The sequence below is a fragment of the Bos grunniens genome, chromosome 16 (genome assembly GCF_055505025.1).
Source record: "Bos grunniens cultivar Pamir isolate PY7600 chromosome 16, Bosgru_T2T1.0, whole genome shotgun sequence".
Classification (NCBI taxonomy): Eukaryota; Metazoa; Chordata; class Mammalia; order Artiodactyla; family Bovidae; genus Bos; species Bos grunniens.
The window spans coordinates 50,575,700-50,593,775 of NC_141180.1; the positions used below are offsets into that span (position 1 = coordinate 50,575,700).

At 41.1% G+C, this 18,076-nt stretch overlaps 1 protein-coding gene across 1 annotated transcript in view; it reads right to left on the reverse strand.

The window, feature by feature from the left end:
* The window catches only part of LOC147356802 (kinesin-like protein KIF28P), a 78,612-nt gene that overhangs the window by 48,046 nt on the left and 12,490 nt on the right, over window positions 1-18,076 (reverse strand). The window contains exons 3-6 of the mRNA XM_086342931.1: window positions 13,107-13,331; window positions 9,113-9,148; window positions 3,550-3,774; window positions 479-633 (exon numbers count right to left, since the gene is read on the reverse strand). Coding sequence (XP_086199057.1) covers window positions 479-633; window positions 3,550-3,774; window positions 9,113-9,148; window positions 13,107-13,331 — 641 coding nt within the window. The remainder of the gene's footprint in view (window positions 1-478; window positions 634-3,549; window positions 3,775-9,112; window positions 9,149-13,106; window positions 13,332-18,076) is intronic.

Sequence of the window (18,076 nt, forward strand, 5' to 3'; positions counted from 1 at the left end):
CTTCTCCAAGATCTGTGCACTTTACTATAACGTAATTTATATCTAAATAACTTTAAAAATGCAAGATCCAGAAAATAATATATTTTACCCTTTTATAAAATTCAAAAATCAGTGCTACTGAATATAATATTCACGTGTGATAAAATAAGAAAAGAAAGAAAGAGGGAAGCAAGGAAGGGGAGAAAGAATGTGGGGCGGGAGGGACATACATAAAACATAAAATTCAAGATGAAGGTCACCTCCAAGGGGAGCAAGATAGTGATCACCTCCAACTGTTTTTTGGATTTGGTGGTAGTTTTATTAGTGTTTGTTATTTCATCTAAAAGCAATTAATTAGTTTAAAATAAAATCTAGGAGAGGACCAGGAATAAACCAATGATGCGAGTTGGTCATGAACCAAGGGTTATGATTAATCTAAATTTTGATATTTGAGGTCATGTTTATGGCACGAATAAGTACCTGTCCACTGATTATTTACCTGATGACATTTCCTAAATTGGTTAAACTTAGGTTAACGCGTGATCCTTCCCGCAGTCTGTCTCCTTCTGATCCTGAAGATTTCTGCCTTTCACTTCCAGCTAAATCTACCAAGTTAATACTGGACTGTTTGGTGAGGCCTCTGTCTGGGAAGACCTGCAGGAAAGCACCACAAGTAATGCTATTAGAGGGGTAGCAGGTTACATGAGAAGTCAATCTATTTCACATTTACATTCTGAAATATTTTTCTAATTGTATTTCACACTCAAAAAAGATATAATAAAATTTGCAAGTTAAAATGCCATCCTCTTTACGATGACATTTTACAATAACATTCTTAGGTCCAAACATCTCAGTTGCCCCTTCCCTTCTGTAACGTTATTTCCAGTTATGTATTCAGTTCAGTTCAGTTCAGTCGCTCAGTCGTGTCCGGCTCTTTGTGATCCCATGAATTGCAGCATACCAGGCCTCCCTGTCCATCACCAACTCCCGGAGTTCACTCAGACTCACATCCATCGAGTCGATGATGCCATCCAGCCATCTCATTCTGTGTCGTCCCCTTCTCCTCCTGCCCCCAATCCCTCCCAGCGTCAGAGTCTTTTCCAATGAGTCAACTCTTCGCATGAGGTGGCCAAAGTACTGGAGTTTCAGCTTCAGCATCATTCCTTCCAAAGAAATCCCAGGGCTAATCTCCTTCAGAATGGACTGATTGGATCTCCTTGCAATCCAAGGGACTCTCAAGAGTCTTCTCCAACACCACAGTTCAAAAGCATCAATTCTTCGGTATTCAGCTTTCCTCACAGTCCAACTCTCACATCCATACACGACCACTGGAAAAACCATAACCTTGACTAGACGGACTTTTGTTGGTAAAGTAATGTCTCTGCTTTTCAATATGCTATCTAGGTTGGTCATAACTATTGTCCTAATATTTCTGTAATCATTAAGTGTTTTTTTTCTGGCCATGTCAGGTGGCATGTGGGATCTTAGTTCTCTGACAGGGATTGAACATGTGCCGCCTTCAGTGGAAGTGCAGAGTCCTAACCACTTCCCACTCAATAAATATTTTAAAGATAATGTGAAATCTGCAAAATAAGTAACTCTTCAGGATGGTGTAGTCATGTAGCAGAAAGAACGCTACAGGTTCTCTTGCTGTCATGTAACAGTGAGCCAATGATTTAACTTTTCTGAGCTATGATTTAACTTTTCTCAGTTGTAAAATCAGGATGATAGCATATTATTGGGATGTTATGAGGAGAAAGTATAATAGATGTAATGGTTCTAATCATGCCTGGCATACACTGTTAGGTGCTAATATTGCTACTGACATCAATAAACAGAGTATGCTCGTTTATATCCAGTCAATTTTGTCTCCTACCTCTAAAATACCAAATTAAAAAATAGCACAGAAAACCATATATAAAGTCTATGAATGCAACACTTTATATTCATTGTAAATATAGTACATACAAAGTCTATGAATATAGAGTGAATGTTACATTCATATAGAGTGAATGTTACATTCATATAAAGTGAATGTTACATTCATATAAAGTCTATCAATGTAACATCTTACCTACATTGTAAAATCAAGTGAATAATAATTAAAAGTTTACTTGTGTGCTTAGTTGCTCAGTTGTGTCCAACTTTTTGCAACTCTATGAACTGTAATCTGCCAGGCTCCTCTGTCCCATGGGATTCTTCAGGCAAGAATACTGGAGTTGGGTAGCCATTCCCTTTTCCAGGGGATCTTCCTGACTCAGGGATAGAACCCAGATCTCCTGCATGGTAGGTGGATTCTTTACCGTCTGAGTCACCAGGAAAGTTTACAGAGTTCTTTAAAATGTAGTATCTTGGGCTTCCTTGGTGGCTCAGTGGTAAAGAGTCTACCTGCCAATGCAGGAGACATGGGTTTAAACCCTGGTGTGGGAAGATCCCACATGTCAGGGGGCAAGCAAGCCCATGTGCCTCAACTATAGAGCCTGTTCTCTAGAGCCCATGGTCCACAGCAAGAGAAGCCATCTCAGTGAGAAGCCTGTGCACTATAGCTAGAGAGCAGACCCTGCTCACTGCAACCAGAGAAAAGCCTGCATAGCAACGGAGATCCAGCCCAGCCAAAAATAAAATAAACAAAAATTTTAAAATGTAATATCTAAACTTCCCAACATTCCTATGAGGATAACTATTTGTTGCATTTTACAGAACAAGAAGCTGTGACTCAGGAAAGGTAAGTTATTTACCACAATTTCAGAGCTGGTAAATGGAGTCATACATGGTCTAGTGTTCTTCTACCAATCCTGGCTAGAACAGGACAATCTTCATTTATTACTATTTCATCTATTACTAGTGCTGTGGCTTAGGAGAAGGAGGTGGTAATATTGTAGCTAACTCTCATGCTTACCCAGGCTTTATGATAACCATTTCTGAATCAAATTGTCCATAATTGTAGCTATCATTCCCTACATCATTCCCAACCAAGGAGAATGGAGGAGAAAAGTGTGCTTTAGCTTATCAAAGATTCTAGCTAGTGGAGCATTACATGGATGATGTGGTTTCAAAGGCTTTATCTTGGACTTACAAATTTCAGAAAGACACTTCAGTATCTGGTTGTCCTCTAGCCTCATGGATCTGAAAGCTGACCATCATTATATTGGTGACGCACAGAAGGACTGTTAATAGGAATTCCCCACGACAAACCACAGACTCATTCTCCTATTTCCAAAATTTCATCAAATTGGGGGTCAAAACCTGTTTCTCAAAGTATATAATTTACTTGAGGGAAAACAGCCTTTAGCCCTACGGGCATTTCTGGGACCTTACTAGCGACCCTCTATTGGTAATGGGATCACTTAGGCCAGAGTGGGGCATGGGTGTGGGGAGAGGGAGGAAAAGACAAGTGTCTTACTTTCTCCTGCTTCTGACCCTATAGTCTATGTTTGGAAATAGCTATCTTAATCCATAGATCAAATCTAAAAAACTCCATAATACTCACCAGCCCATAATGCTACTGGGAACACATCCCCTGACGACCTTGGTGGGAGGTGGGGACATTGGCATCCAATTGAATCTTACCTGCTTGAACTGAATGGTGATGACCATGTGAGACCGGCTGCTGCTGGCATTCATGTTGGTCGAAGCTGTGGTCCTTATTTTTGCTCCCTGTTCCATTAGTCTTTCAATCTGGGCATAGTTCTCACAAGGCACTGACTGCAGACCATCCACATAAAAGCCCAGCTGTTGGTCCTCCCTTACTTTTAGCCCTCCGGGTTTCTTGATCCTGGATAGCAAATCTCTTACCTGTGGTAAAACAAGTAATGCAAACTTCAGGAAGGCACGGAGTTTTGTTTACTTCACTGCTATAGCTCCTCGTAGAATATATTACATGCTCAGTAAATATATAGTGGATGAATAAATAAATGTTAAAGTTCTGTAGGTACCAGACAGCGTCATAACTTAGATAAGTAAGAAACAAAGAAATGACAAGTAAGAAAATAGAGAAACCTGTTGTAGTTAGTGAAATCAGAAGCTTTTTTTTTTTAAGGAATTCAGTTTTATTATTTTCAAGTACCTAGAGCACTTCAGAGCTTCCCTGGTGACTCAGATGGTAAAGAATTAATCTGCCTGCCAATGCAGGAGACACAGGTTCAGTCCCTGGGTGTGGAAGATCCCCTGGAAACGGCAACCCACTCCAGTACTCTTGCCTGGAGAAACCCATGGACAGAGGAGCCTGGTGGGCTACAGTCCATGGGGTCACACAGAATTGGACATGACTGAGCAGCTAAACAACAAAAACAAGAGCAATTCAACCAGACTGCAAAATCCCTGAGGGTGGGAGTTGACTAGTAAATCCTAACATAGCTCCTGACACATAGTAGGCACCCAGTGAAATGCTTCTGGAGAGAACAGTGTAACTGGAGCTAAGTCAACAAGAAATGTTTAATACATTGCATGTAGGATATTGGGGGAACTGCTTCTGGAGCTTGAAAAAAATTTTAGTTGGTATCTACAGTTGTCTGACTTTAAATGAAAGTGAAACTGTTAGTTGCTCAGTCATGTCTGACTCTTTGTGACCACATGGAGCCTGCCAGACTCCTCTGCCCATGGAATTCTCCAGGCAAGAATACTGGAGTGGGTAGCCATCCCCTTGTCCAGGGAATCTTTCTGACCCAGGGATTGAATCTTGTCTCCTGTGTTGCAGGCAGATTCTTTACCATCTGAGCCACTGAGGAAGCCCCAGTGGTGATTTTAAAGCATTTGTGGTTGAAAATATTGTTCTCTTATTAACCTAAATATGCTCCTAGTAATCTTGTTAACTCTTGCAATTGATTAGCAGCTCCTTTGTGGAAAACATAAAAATAAATGATCTCTTTCTGAATTGTCACAAATTTTATATCACAAAATAATGAAGTCTTACTTTTCTAAGAACAGTGATAAATGAAACTTAATTAAAAGTTCATAACATTCAAAGTACCTAATGTTCTGCCTAGGTTAAATCAGTTCAGTTCAGTTCAGTTCAGTCGCTCAGTCATGTCCGACTCTTTGTGACCCCATGAATTGCAGCACGCCAGACCTCCCTGTTCATCACCAACTCCCAGAGTTCACTCAGACGCACGTCCATCGAGTCAGTGATGCCATCCAGCCATCTCATCCTCTGTCATCCCCTTCTCCTCCTGCCCCCAATCCCTCCCAGCATCAGAGTCTTTTCCAATGAGTCAACTCTTGCATGAGGTGGCCAAAGTACTGGAGTTTCAGCTTCAGCATCATTCCCTCCAAAGAAATCCCAGGGCTGATCTCCTTCAGAATGGACTGGTTGGTTAAATTATGCTGCCACAACTGCCACCACTCTGAATCTCTACTTCCAAGAAATTTATCTAACCCAAACAGGATTTGCCATAGGCTAACCTAACACAGGAATATAGGTAATTCTTTGGATCTCATTATTATTATTATTATTGGAGATTTGTGTGATGTCACACTTAGTGGCCTCAGGTGAAAGCCCATGTTGCATTTCCCCCCAGAAAGCCACTTCTGCCCGGCCACAGCAGGTCGAGCTATGGGAGCCTGCTACAGCCTGAGCCCCTGCAGAGGGGAGTTGGTGTTACATGATGCAGTGAGGTCTGGGCTGGGAATCTGACCTGGGTTCTTCTGGTCCTGCCTCCAAACTGTGAGAGCTTTGGAGAGTCTCCTACATGGTCAGTTTTTCCCTCATAGGAGGAGGGGAATGGACTAAATGGTTTCTAAGATCACCCCCAGCTCAAATATTCTGTAGCTTTAGGTCCTAGAGTCAAGTTGCTAGGGAACCACTGACAGAAACCACCGGCCTCGGCCAGGCACAATGATAACTACTTGCATGAGCTGTCTCACACCAGGAGGTCCCTCCTGATAAAGAACTTGGTGCTGGCACATAAAACTAACTGGGAGAATTCAGGAGGGGCCAAAAGGAGAGAACAGACACCACCCCATAATATGTCTTACTAACCTCCCAGAATCCTTCATGCTGGAGTCCATCTTAGCTGAGAGATGCTCACGCCACAAGGAAGGACCCTGAGTTAGGCCAAATATGGGCCAAGCAAGATGACTGGCCAGAGACCACCTGGAAACTAACCCCATGACCACAACACCCAAGACTGCCAGCCACATGGCCGAGCAGTTCTCCTGGATCCCCTTACCCTGCTGCTCTCCTCCCCGGGGCCCCCTTCCCAATAAGGGCTTTAGCTTTGTCCTATGGATAATTCTTTTCTGAGGGCTAGATGAGAACCCGCTCTTGGCCCAGAAAAGAGTTCCCCTTCCTATCTGGTTGCTCAGACGGTAAAGCATCTGCCTGCAATGCGGGAGACCCGGGTTCGATTCCTAGGTCGGGAAGATTCCCTGGAGAAGGAAATGGCAATCTACTCCAGCGCTCTTGCCTGGAAAATCCCATGGACAGAGGAGCCTGATAGGCTACAGTCCATGGGGTCGCAAAGAGTCAGACATGACTGAGCGACTTCACTTTCACTTTCTTTCACTTTCCTGCAACAGAGGCAAGATCACACACAGATTGAATTCAGGCAAGAAAAACTAGGACAGTGGATAGAATAGCCAGAGATAGGAAGACATTGAAATGGTGACAACTTCTGCCTTAGCTAGAAAGCCTTTCCTATAACTTCCACTGAGCGATGTAAATTGTTAAGAAGTGGCATCTAAGGCTAAAGATACGTCTGAATAGGGCTCATTAGAAAAAAAAGCTAAGTAGGTTTAACCAGATAGAATGGAAGTGTGAGGGCCCAGAGATGAGGGCAGTTCCTGGCACTGGACTCTCCAGGTAGTACCTGGAGATTGAGTCAATGATGAGACCTTCCTCACTCACTTCAGCCCCTACAGGACTCTCCTAGCTCTGCCTCTATCTGGCACTCCTTCAAATACAACTTCACTCTGCTGCTAGAGAAATCTTCTAAACCCAAGGCTGATTTTCTTATTTCCTTGTTTAGAATCTTTCGCTGATGCTCCATTGCCTACCAAAGGGCCTTTGCCTTCTGGCAACTGATATTCAGCTCACTGTCCTGATGCTTCCCCATTCTCACTTCCCTGCATGCTTCTCACTCTGGTTACCTGGCGCCCTCACTGTTCCCTTAAACGCCATGTGCTTTCATGTGTCCCTGGACTTGCTGGTACTAATCAGCAACCCTCCTCCTGGCTCACCAAACTCATAGCATCTTTCAAGATCCAGTCTAACTCCTCTGTTTACAAACAACACCAACAATCGCAGGTATGTTAGTTGCTCTCTCTTCTATGCCTTTTTAGCATTCATGCAGCATACATGATATATTTTATTACTGTCTGGAGAGGATGTAAAATCTCCCACCAAGCTTCTCCATGGCAGAAATCACATCTTAGGTTTTATTCATCCTCAAAGTCTAGTGTGATGTCTGAAACATTAAAAGTTTCTAATAAACTTCACTTTGACTATTGAAGTACTACTGGAAAAATACCAGACCCCTAGCTGGTGAGACATGAAGAGGTTATAAGCATGTCCATGTCCTTATTTTAGAGATGAGAAAACAAAACCAGAGAGATTATCTTCATTAATAGGTATCAGTAGAGGGCCCACAACATGATGCCATTTCCCTGCTCCTTCCATCTGAACTTGGTAACAAAGTGAAGCTGCCTATTTGGTATGAAATAAAGGAGTCATACTGTCTTCCAGGCCCATCACTTTGAAAGAAATAAAAACTTAATCAGTGACCTTAGCATAACAACCCATTTGAATTTGCCATCAACTTTCAACAATAATAAATGTCTCGTGGAAGCATATGAGAAACAAAATGGGTATTTTCTCTCCTTAATATAAAGAGAAAAACATGGATGGATTTATTCCATCAATGTTTATTTAGCAATGATTAAGCGCAAGACTTTGGATAGTGCTTGGAGTTATATAAGAAATCTTAGGATTTGAAACTGCCCTTAAGAAACTTACAATTATAGATACCTTTGTGAATTTATCCATTCAGCAAACTTGGGGCATCCATTTTAAACCAAATATTATACTAAGTATTGCAAATAGAAAGGTGTAATCCTTTCTTCTAGAAATATAAATATGGAAATAAAATTTTATAGTATAAGGGCAAAGGGAAAGGGTAGAATGAAAAAGGACTTTCTGAATACCTAGTATTTGCTTAACACTACATCTCAATGTGTAGTCTAGTTTACTGTATTTATTTTTAAAAATATCTATTTATTTGGCTGTGCTGGGTCTTGGTTGCAGCTGGGGGATCTTTGACCTTCATTACAGCATGCAGGATTTTTAGTTGCGGCATGTGGGCTCTAGTTCCCTGACCAGGGATCAAACCCTGGCCTCCTGCATTGCCAGTGTGGAGTCTTAGCCACTAGATCACCAGGGAAGTCCCTCGTTGTGTCTTATTTTAAATTCTCTGCTTTATAAATAAGCAATCTGAGCTCTGAGATAAAGTAATTGTCCAAAGTCACAAAGCTAGTAACTGAGAGAGCAGGGGTCTGAAACCATATTCCAACTATGATCAGATTTGCTAAATGGCTGAAAAAAATCAAGAGAAAAACATTTTGTGACACATGAAAATTATGTGCAATTCAAGCCTCAGTGTCTATAAACCAAGTTGTATTGGTACACAGCTCACTTACACTTCACTTACACTTCGGCTGTGGCCGTTTTTGCTCTCTGAGGGCACAGTACAGTAGTTGTGATAGAGACTTTAAGGCCCTCAAAGTCTAAAGTACTTTCTGTCTGTACTTTGAAGATAAAGTTTGCCAACCCCTGTACTGAAGCCAACTGCTTTAGGATGTATAGATAAGCTGACATTTGAACTGGACTTGCAGTTCAGTGGTTTCTCTAAGACCAGAGAAACAAGAAGGGTGTTCCAGGCAGAGGAAGGACAGATGTAGGAGAGGACATATTGGGAAAGAGAGGAAGGTTCTATGTGGCTGATGCAAGGAGTGTGTGGAGGTAGAAGGCCATAAGACGAAGTGGAACCCAGTTAAAGTGAGGTAGGTTAGGGCTGGATAGCCGATACCAGGCTAACGGGTGTTGACTTATCTGCAGGATGGATGAGGGAGAGCCCCTGCCATTTTTTAAGCTGCAGAGAATCACTTAGAATTGTCTGTCAGAAAATATAATCGCTATTACCTGTTCGTTGTAAATTTCCAGCATGCTGAATGTAACCTGTATAGGAAAGAGCATAAAGTAAATTAAGATTCTCTTGAAACAGTCACCTTTGGGACAAAAAAAAAAAAAAAGGACTATGGAAACAACATAAATGTACAACAAAGGAAAAACCTAAATATTAAAATAGCAACACTCAATTTCACATGCAATATGAGATTCTGAAATAATTTTAATGACATGGAGGAAGTTCTTAACATAAACTAAAAACAGGTACAGGTACCAAAGTGTGTGTGTATTTTGGTCTCGATTGTGACCAGAAAAAAAGGCTTTTTCTTTATTGTTCACTCTCCAATCTGAACACATGCAGAGAAAAAGATTGGTCTTTACCCCTACCATGCCTTTGGAGCAACGTTAGCCAATCTCCTACCTCCTAAACAGAAGATGGGAGGAAACTCAGTGACTCTGGTCTAGAGAAAAGGCTCTGAGACACTGACATTTTGCCGCCACTATACCCTCCTTGGGAAAAGCTGGCTTGCCTGTTAGTCACCCTTCGGTGAGTCTTGCCAGTCAAACCCCACCTCCCAAGAACTTCCAGCTAGCTTCAGAGAGCATCACAGTTTTAAAATGAACAAATGGGAGGGAAGGTCAAAATGGGAGAATAGGAGGACATGAAGCTTACTTCCTTCCACTCACACATCAGTAACACATCCACACATGGAGCAATTCTCACCAAAATTTAGAAACTGGCTGAAAGACTCTTACACAACCAAGGTAGTAGAAGAGATCCACACAGAATTAGGTAGGAAAGGAAGAGAAGGAATCCGTTTGGGGTCTGCTCCCCTGGGAGGGACACAGAAGAGGAGAGATATTGCAGGCTTGAAGGGAGTGAGAGGTGTGAAAACACAACAGGCAACCCAGCCCGGGATCTGTCACCAGGAGGATGAGTCCCCCTAGCGGGGCCGGAAACCAGTGGGACTGACAGAGGGCTGTAAGCAACCTAGACTCCACTCCTAAGAACGTCCCCACACTTGCTCACTCCAGAAACAAGGCACAGAAGACGGATTAAAACTACATGGGACTCTGGTCAGTTTCCTGCAACTGCCCTGGCGAGCCCCGCCCCCAGCCAGAGCCGAGCAACCACTCCACCCCATCTTGTCTCAGCACTGCTGCCCCCTGCGGGTAAGGTTGCTGGTGCTGGGAGGGGGAAGAACGCACACTTAGAATGCAGGAGCCATCTGGGACCCAACCCTCTAGGCTTCGGCTCTGGCAACTGGGGACTCAACGCCGCCCCCTACTGGGCAGTGACAGCCACTGAGCAGAGGAGAAGCCTCAGCTCACACCTGGCTCTGACCCTAGCCCCTCCATTTCCAGAGCTTCCCAGACAAGCAAAAACTAAGAATTTATCAATACTAAGTCAACCCTAAAAGCAATGTTAATAGGTCTCTCTAAGTGGAAAAAGAAAAGGCTACAGTAAGAATCTTTAGGAAACGAAAAATCCCACTAGTAAAGGTAAATATATAATAAAGGCTGTGGATCAACCAATTAAGCAAACTAGTATGAAGATAAACGGGCTTCCCTCATAGCTCAGTTGGTAAAGAATCGCCTGCAATGCGAGACCCTGGTTTGATTCCTGGGTCTGGAAGATCCACTGGAGAAGGGATAGGCTACCCACTCTAGTATTCTTGGGCTTCCTTTGTGGCTCAGCTGGTAAAGAATCTGCCTGCAATGCGGGAAACCTGGGTTCCATCCCTGGGAAGATCCCCTGGGGAAGGGAAAGGCTACCCACTGCAGTATTATGGCCTGGAGAATTCCATGGACTGTATAGTCCATGGGGTCGCAAAGAGTCAGACGTGACTGAGCGACTTTCATTTCACGTCACTTCATGAAGACAAAAGACAAAAAAAAAAAAAAATTGTGCAGTCATCTATACTGGCTTTTGAGCAGCGAGCAGTTAGCCCACTTTTGGTAACAATATCTCATTGTGGTTTTGAGTTTCATTTCCCTAATAATTAGTGATGTTGAACATCTTTTCATGTCCCTATTGGTCATCTGTATATCTTCTTTGGATAAGTGCTTATTCAGGTCCTCTGCCCATTTTTAAATTGGGTTGTTTGTTTTTTTTGCTGTTGCGTTGTATATGTTATTTATATATTTTGAAAATTGACCTCTTATCAGATATATGATTTGCAAATATCTTCTCCCATTCAATAGGCTGCCTTTTCATTTTAATGATGGTTTCCTTCTCTGTGCAAAAGGTTTTTCATTTTATTGATCCCATTTGTTTATTTTTGCTTCTCTTTCCCTTACTTTTGAGTCAGAGCCACAAAAACACTGCTAAGAATTCAATGTGGTTACTGCTTATGCTTTCTTCTAGCAATTGAATGGTTTCAAGTCTTACATTCAAGTATTTAATACATATTAAGTTAATTTTGTGTATGGTATAAGATGAAGCAAAGTGTTAGTCACTCGGTCATGTCCAACTCTTTGCAACCCCATGGACTATAGCCTGCCAGGCTCCTCTGTCCATGGAATTTTCCAGGCAGGAATACTGGAGTGAGTTGTCATTTCCTTCTCCAGGGGATCTTCCTGACCCAGGAACTGAACCTGGGTCTCCTGCATTACAGGCAAACTCTTTACCATCTGAGCCACCAGGGAAACCCTATGATATAAGACAGTGGTCTAGTTTCATTCTTTTGCAGGCGACTAGCCAATTTTCCCAACACTGTTTATTGAACAGACTCTCCTTTCTCACTGCATGTTCTTCACGCCTTTTTCATAATTAATCATCCATGTATGTATGAGTTGATTTCTGGGCTCTCAGTTTTGTTCTGTTGATCTCTGTGTCTATTTTTGTACCAGTATCATACTTTCTTTAATTTAAAAATTTAATGAATTCCTAGATATTTGAAAATATAATTCCAGAGAAAGTATTTAAAAGCCTACCATTGAAAGAAAAAGATAAAATCAGAGCAAACTTCATAAAAAAACACTTTTTGAAAAGGTGAGTAATTGACATTGAAGAATATTATAATTATTTTTCACTTTTTAAAAAACTTTTTATTTTGTACTGGGGTATAGCTGATTAATAATGTAGTGATAATTTCAGGTGAACAGCGGGGGACTCGGTTGTACATATACATGTATCCATTCTCCCCAAACTCCCCTCCCGTCCAGGATGCCACATAACATCGAGCAGAGTTCCATGTGCTATACAGTAGGTCCTTCTTGGTTATCCATTTTAAATATAGCAGTGTAGTATCATATTTTTTTGATCACTATAGTTTTGTAGTACAGTTTGAAACAAGGGAGTGTGATGCTTTCAGCTTTGTTCTTCTTTCTCGATTGTTTTGACTATTGGGGATCTTTGCAGTTCTATACAAATTTTAGAATTATTCTACTTCTGTGAAATTTGTCACTAGACTTTTGATAGGGATTGTATTGAATCAGTAGATAAATTTGAGTGGTATGGGCATTTAAATGTATTAATTCTTCCAACTCATGAACATGGGCTGCATATCCATTTATTTGCGTTTTCATCAGTTTCTTTCATCAGTGTACTAGAGTTTTCTGTGTGGGGTATTTCACCTTCTAGGGAAAGTAAGAAGCTATGTTAGGACAATTAAGAAGCAAGATAATATTCTTAATTTAGAAATAAGAATAAATTAAGAGGAGAACACACCTTGATAGAAGAGGGGAGCAAAGGGAACCAGAAACTTGAGCTGGCTAGGGTTTTGTCTTATAAGACTCCACAGAGGTCTCTTGTTATTGTCATCATTTAAGATGTCTGCTTCTATGACACTCAAAATGCCTTTAAAAAATATTTTCCTGAGTTTGCCTCCATAGAACCAGAAAAATTCAACATTTTATTTGATTTTGTAATGATATAAGGATTTTGGTATGGAAAATTAACATTATCCTAAATAGATACACTGATAACTTCCACTGGGGGCAAAGAATTTCCAAAATGAAAAAAAATTTTTTTTCCTTAAAGAAGGGATTCTAGAATAATACATACCTGGTATTCTTGATTTTTGTCCCGGTTCTCAATTGCTTGAAATAGCTCTTCGCACACATTTGGAATGATACCCTTGTTTGCACCAAACCCAATCATGGAATAGCTTTTTCCAGAGCCAGTCTGCCCATAGGCCAAGAGAGTAGTATTATAGCCTTGCCAAGCACTGTCCAGAATTCCCCTGCCAAGATCATGAAAAACCTCTTTCTGGAAAGAAAATTGCAGGTATTATGTTCAGCACAGACTTTTCACAGTACTTTTAAAATCTAACATTCTGGTTTTGATGAATTCCACCTTAATTAGTATCATTCAACTTACTTGAAATATAACTCATATGCTATTTTAGAACCAATGGAATAAAGCTGGAAACCAAAAATAGATTTGTCAGTTTGGAAGATACTGATCACCATGGGATCACCGCAGATCTTCAACTAGCTACTGCTACTGCTGCTAAGTCGCTTCAGTCTTGTCCGACTCTGTGCGACCCCAGAGACGGCAGCCCACCAGGCTCCCCCATCCCTGGGATTCTCCAGGCAAGAACACTGGAGTGGGTTGCCATTTCCTTCTCCAGTGCATGAAAGTGAAAAGTGAAAGTGAAGTCGCTCAGTCGTGTCCGACCCTCAGCAACCCCATGGACTGCAGCCTACCAGGCTCCTCCGTCCATGGGATTTTTCCAGGCAAGAGTACTGGAGTGGAGTGCCATTGCCTTCTCCATCAACTAGCTAGTACCCATCAGTAATGGACTTATGTATTTTACAAAACATGGGCTAGGTCTTTAAAATTCAGCAATTAGACAAACATTTCAAGGCTCCAAGGGACACAGACCAGCCAAAGTGTTTTCTATTGGGTTGACCAAAGTGTTCATTTGTTTTTTATCTAAAAGATGGTTGTAGTAGTCCTTAATAGTCTTTAACTTCATTTGAAACAATTTTGTTACATTGCATTGTGACAGTTGTCATCTCAGTGTACATTTAGAAAAACTTATCAGAAATTGGTGAATTTTTGTATAACCATTTTAATATTGAAGATGGAAAAATAAAAGCAACATTTTGGCATATTGTGTGTATTATTTCAAGAAAAGTAAAAAAATTTATGAAGTGTATGGAGAAGGTGCTGTGACTGATCGAATGTGTTAAAAGTGGTTTGTGGTTTCCCTGGACATGTTCCATGGTCGAGTAGACCACTTGAAGTTCAAGGTCAACTATCACAATTCTTGCAGTCTTTTAAAACTGTCTTTTGAAAACTGAGATAGAACTGACACATAACATTAAATAGTTTCAAATGTATAGCATAATGATTTGATCTATGTATTTATTGAGAAATGAATACCAGAAGTTCACACCCATTACTTCACAGAGTTAAACATTTTTTTCTTCAATGAGAACATTTAAGATCTACTCTTTTAGCAACCTTCTAATATACAACGTTGGATTGTTAACTCCAGGCATACCTCAGAGATACTATGGGTTCAGTTCCAAACCATCACAATAAAGAAAGTAATGCAGTAACATGAGTCACAATTTTTTTGGTTTTCCAGTGCACATAAAAGTTATGTTTACACTATACTGTAATTTATTGTGTAATAGCATGACATCTAAAAAAAACCAATGGATATATCAGTTTAAAAATATCTCACTGCTCAAAAATGCTACCCATCATCTGAGTCTTCAAGGAGTCATAATCTTTTTGTAATAGTATCATCAAAGTTCACTGGTCACAGATTACTATGAGAAATAGAAAGAAAAAGTTTTAAATATTTGGGAAAGTTACTAAAATGTGACACAGAGACATGAAGTGAGCAATGTTGGGAAAGTGGCACCAATTGACTCAGGCTTGCTTGATTCAGGACTGCCAGAAACCTTCAATTAGTGAAAACAAAATGCCCAAATACTGTATCTGAAAAGTGCAATAAAGCAAAGCACCTGTATAATCACCATGCTATATATTACATCTCTAGGACTTATTTATCTTACTGGAAGTTTGTAACTTTTGATGATCTTCTCCATTTTCACCCATATACCAGTCTCACCCCCCTCAACTCCACCCCCAAACACTAACCCCCTGCCTCTGGAAACCAACAATCTGTTCTCTGTTATCACATTCATTTTTAAAAATATTCCACAGTAAGTATTTCTTTCTCTGTACAACTTATTTTACTTAGCATAATGTCCCTAAGGTCCATCCATGTTGGTGCAAATGGTGGCATTTCCTTCTTTTTAATGGCTGAATGATATTCTATTGTCTATATATGTATGTGCATATATGTATATATACATATATATTTCTTGGTGGCTCATATTGTAAAGAATCTGTCTGCAATGCGGGAGACCCTGGTTCAATCCCTGGGTTGGGAAGATCCCCTGGAGGACGGCATGACAACCCACTCCAGGATTCTTGGCTGGAGAATCCCATGGACAGAGGAGCCTGGTGGGCTACAGTTCATGGGGTTGCAAAGAGTCAGACATGACTGAGTGACTAAGCACGGAACTGCATATACATACATATATATATACACACACATACATTTTCTTTATCCATTGTCTTGATTATTGTAGATCTGTCTACAGTGGGTTTCAGTTCTTCAAATTAATGTTGGCTACTGTAAGTCCTTTACAATTCCATGTAAATTATTGAAATAGTGTAATTTCTGTAAAAAGTTACCATTGGCGTTTTGGTTGAGATTTTTTTGAATCTGTTGATCAATATGACTTCTTAATAATGTTGAGTCTTCTGATTTGTATTCCTCTTCTTAATGTTTTTATAGTGCACAGATTTTGCATAGATTTTGTAAATTTAACCAACTAGTTCATGGTTTTGATGTTGCTGTAAATATTTTACAATCTTAATTACAATTCAGTTCAATTCAGTTCAGTTGCTTAGTCTTGTCCGAATCACAGCACACCAGACCTCCCTGTCCATCACCAACTCCCAGAATTTACTCAAACTCATGTCAATCGAGTTGGTGATGCCATCCAGCCATCTCATCCTGTCATTCCCTTCTCCTCCTGCCTCCAATCGCTCCCAGCATCAGTGTCTTTTCCAATGAGTCAACTCTTCACATGAGGTGGCCAAAGTATTGGAGTTTCAGCTTTAGCATCAGTCCTTCCAATGAACACCCAGGACTGATCTCCTTTAGAATGGACTGGTTGGATCTTGTAATTATATGTGATTATGAGTGAGTGAGTGAAATCTCTCAGTTGTGTCTGACTCTTTGCGACCCCATGGATTGTAGCCTATCAGGATCCTCAGTCCATGGGATTTTCCAGGCAAGAATACTGGAGTGGGTTGCCATTTCCTTCTCCAGGGGATCTTCCTGACCCAGAGATCGAACCCAGGTCTCCCGCATTGTAGGCACATGCTTTACCATCTGAGCCACCAGGGATTTGAATACATAAATAAATTATAATCTTAATTTCCAATTGCTCACTGCTAGCATAGAGAGATAGCTTCTCAGGTGGCTCAGTGGTAAAGAATCCTCTTGCCAATACAGGAGACACAGGAGATGGTGGGTTCAATCCCTGGGTAGGGATCCACTGGAAGAGGAACTGGCAACCCATTCCACTATTCTTCCCTGGAGAATCCCATGGACAGAGGAGCCTGCCAAGCTGGAGTCCACTGGGTCACAAAGAGTTGGATACAACTAAGCATGCATGTAGCATAGGGGAATTTTATCAGTTTTTGTATATTGACCTTGGTTAACAAACTTATTCACTGTAGTAGCTTTTCCTCCACTTTTTTGGCAGATTCCTTAGGGCTTTTTTCATAGATAATTATGTTGTCTGCAAGTAGTTATACTTCTTCATTTTCAATCTGCATATCATTCAGTTCAGTTCAGTCTCTGACTTGTGTACGACTCTTTGCGACCCCATGAACTGCAGCACGGCCGGCCTCCCTGTCCATCACCAACTCCTGGAGTCCACTCCAACTCACGTCCATTGTGTCGGTGATGCCATTCAACCATCTCATCCTCTGTCGTCTCTTCTCCTCCTGTCCTCAATCTTTCCCAGCATCAGGGTTTTTTCAAATGAGTCAGTTCTTCGCATAGGCCAAAGTATTGGAGCTTCAGCTTCAACATCAGTCCCTCCAATGAACACCCAGGACTGATCTCCTTTAGGATGGACTGGTTGGATCTCCTTGCAATCCGAGGGACTCTCAAGAGTCTTCTGCAACACCACAGTTCAAAAGCATCAATTCTTTGGCACTCAGCTTTCTTTATAGTCCAACTCTCACATCCATACATGACTACTGGAAAAACCATAGCCTTGACTAGATGGACCTTTGTTGGCAAAGTGATGTCTCTGCTTTTTAATACGCTGTGTAGGTTGGTCATGACTTTCCTTCTAAGGAGCAAGCGTCTTTTAATTCATGGCTGCAATCACCATCTGCAGTGATTTTGGAGCCCAGAAAAATAAAGTCAGCCACTGTTTCCCCATCTATTTCCCATGAATTGATGGGACCAGATGCCACGATCTTAGTTTTCTGAATGTTGAGCTGTAAGCCAACTTTTTCACTCTCCTCTTTCACTTTCATCAAGAGGCTTCTTAGTTCTTCTTCACTTTCTGCCATAAGGGTGGTGTCATCTGCATATCTGAGGTTATTGATATTTCTCCCGGCAATCTTGATTCCAGCTTGTCCTTCTTCCAGCCCAGCATTTCTCATGATGTACTTTGTATATAAGTTAAATAAGCAGGGTGACAATATACAGCCTTGACGTACTCCTTTTCCTGTTTGGAACCTGTCTGTTGTTCCATGTCCAGTTCTAACTGTTGCTTCCTGTCCTGCATATAGGTTTCTCAAGAGGCAGGTCAGGTGGTCTGGTATTCCCATCTCTTTCAGAATTTTCCACAGTTTATTGTGATCCACACAGTGAAAGGCTTTGGCATAGTCAATAAAGCAGAAATAGATGTTTTTCTGGAACTCTCTTGCTTTTCCCATGATCCAGCGGATGTTGGCAATTTGATCTCTGGTTCCTC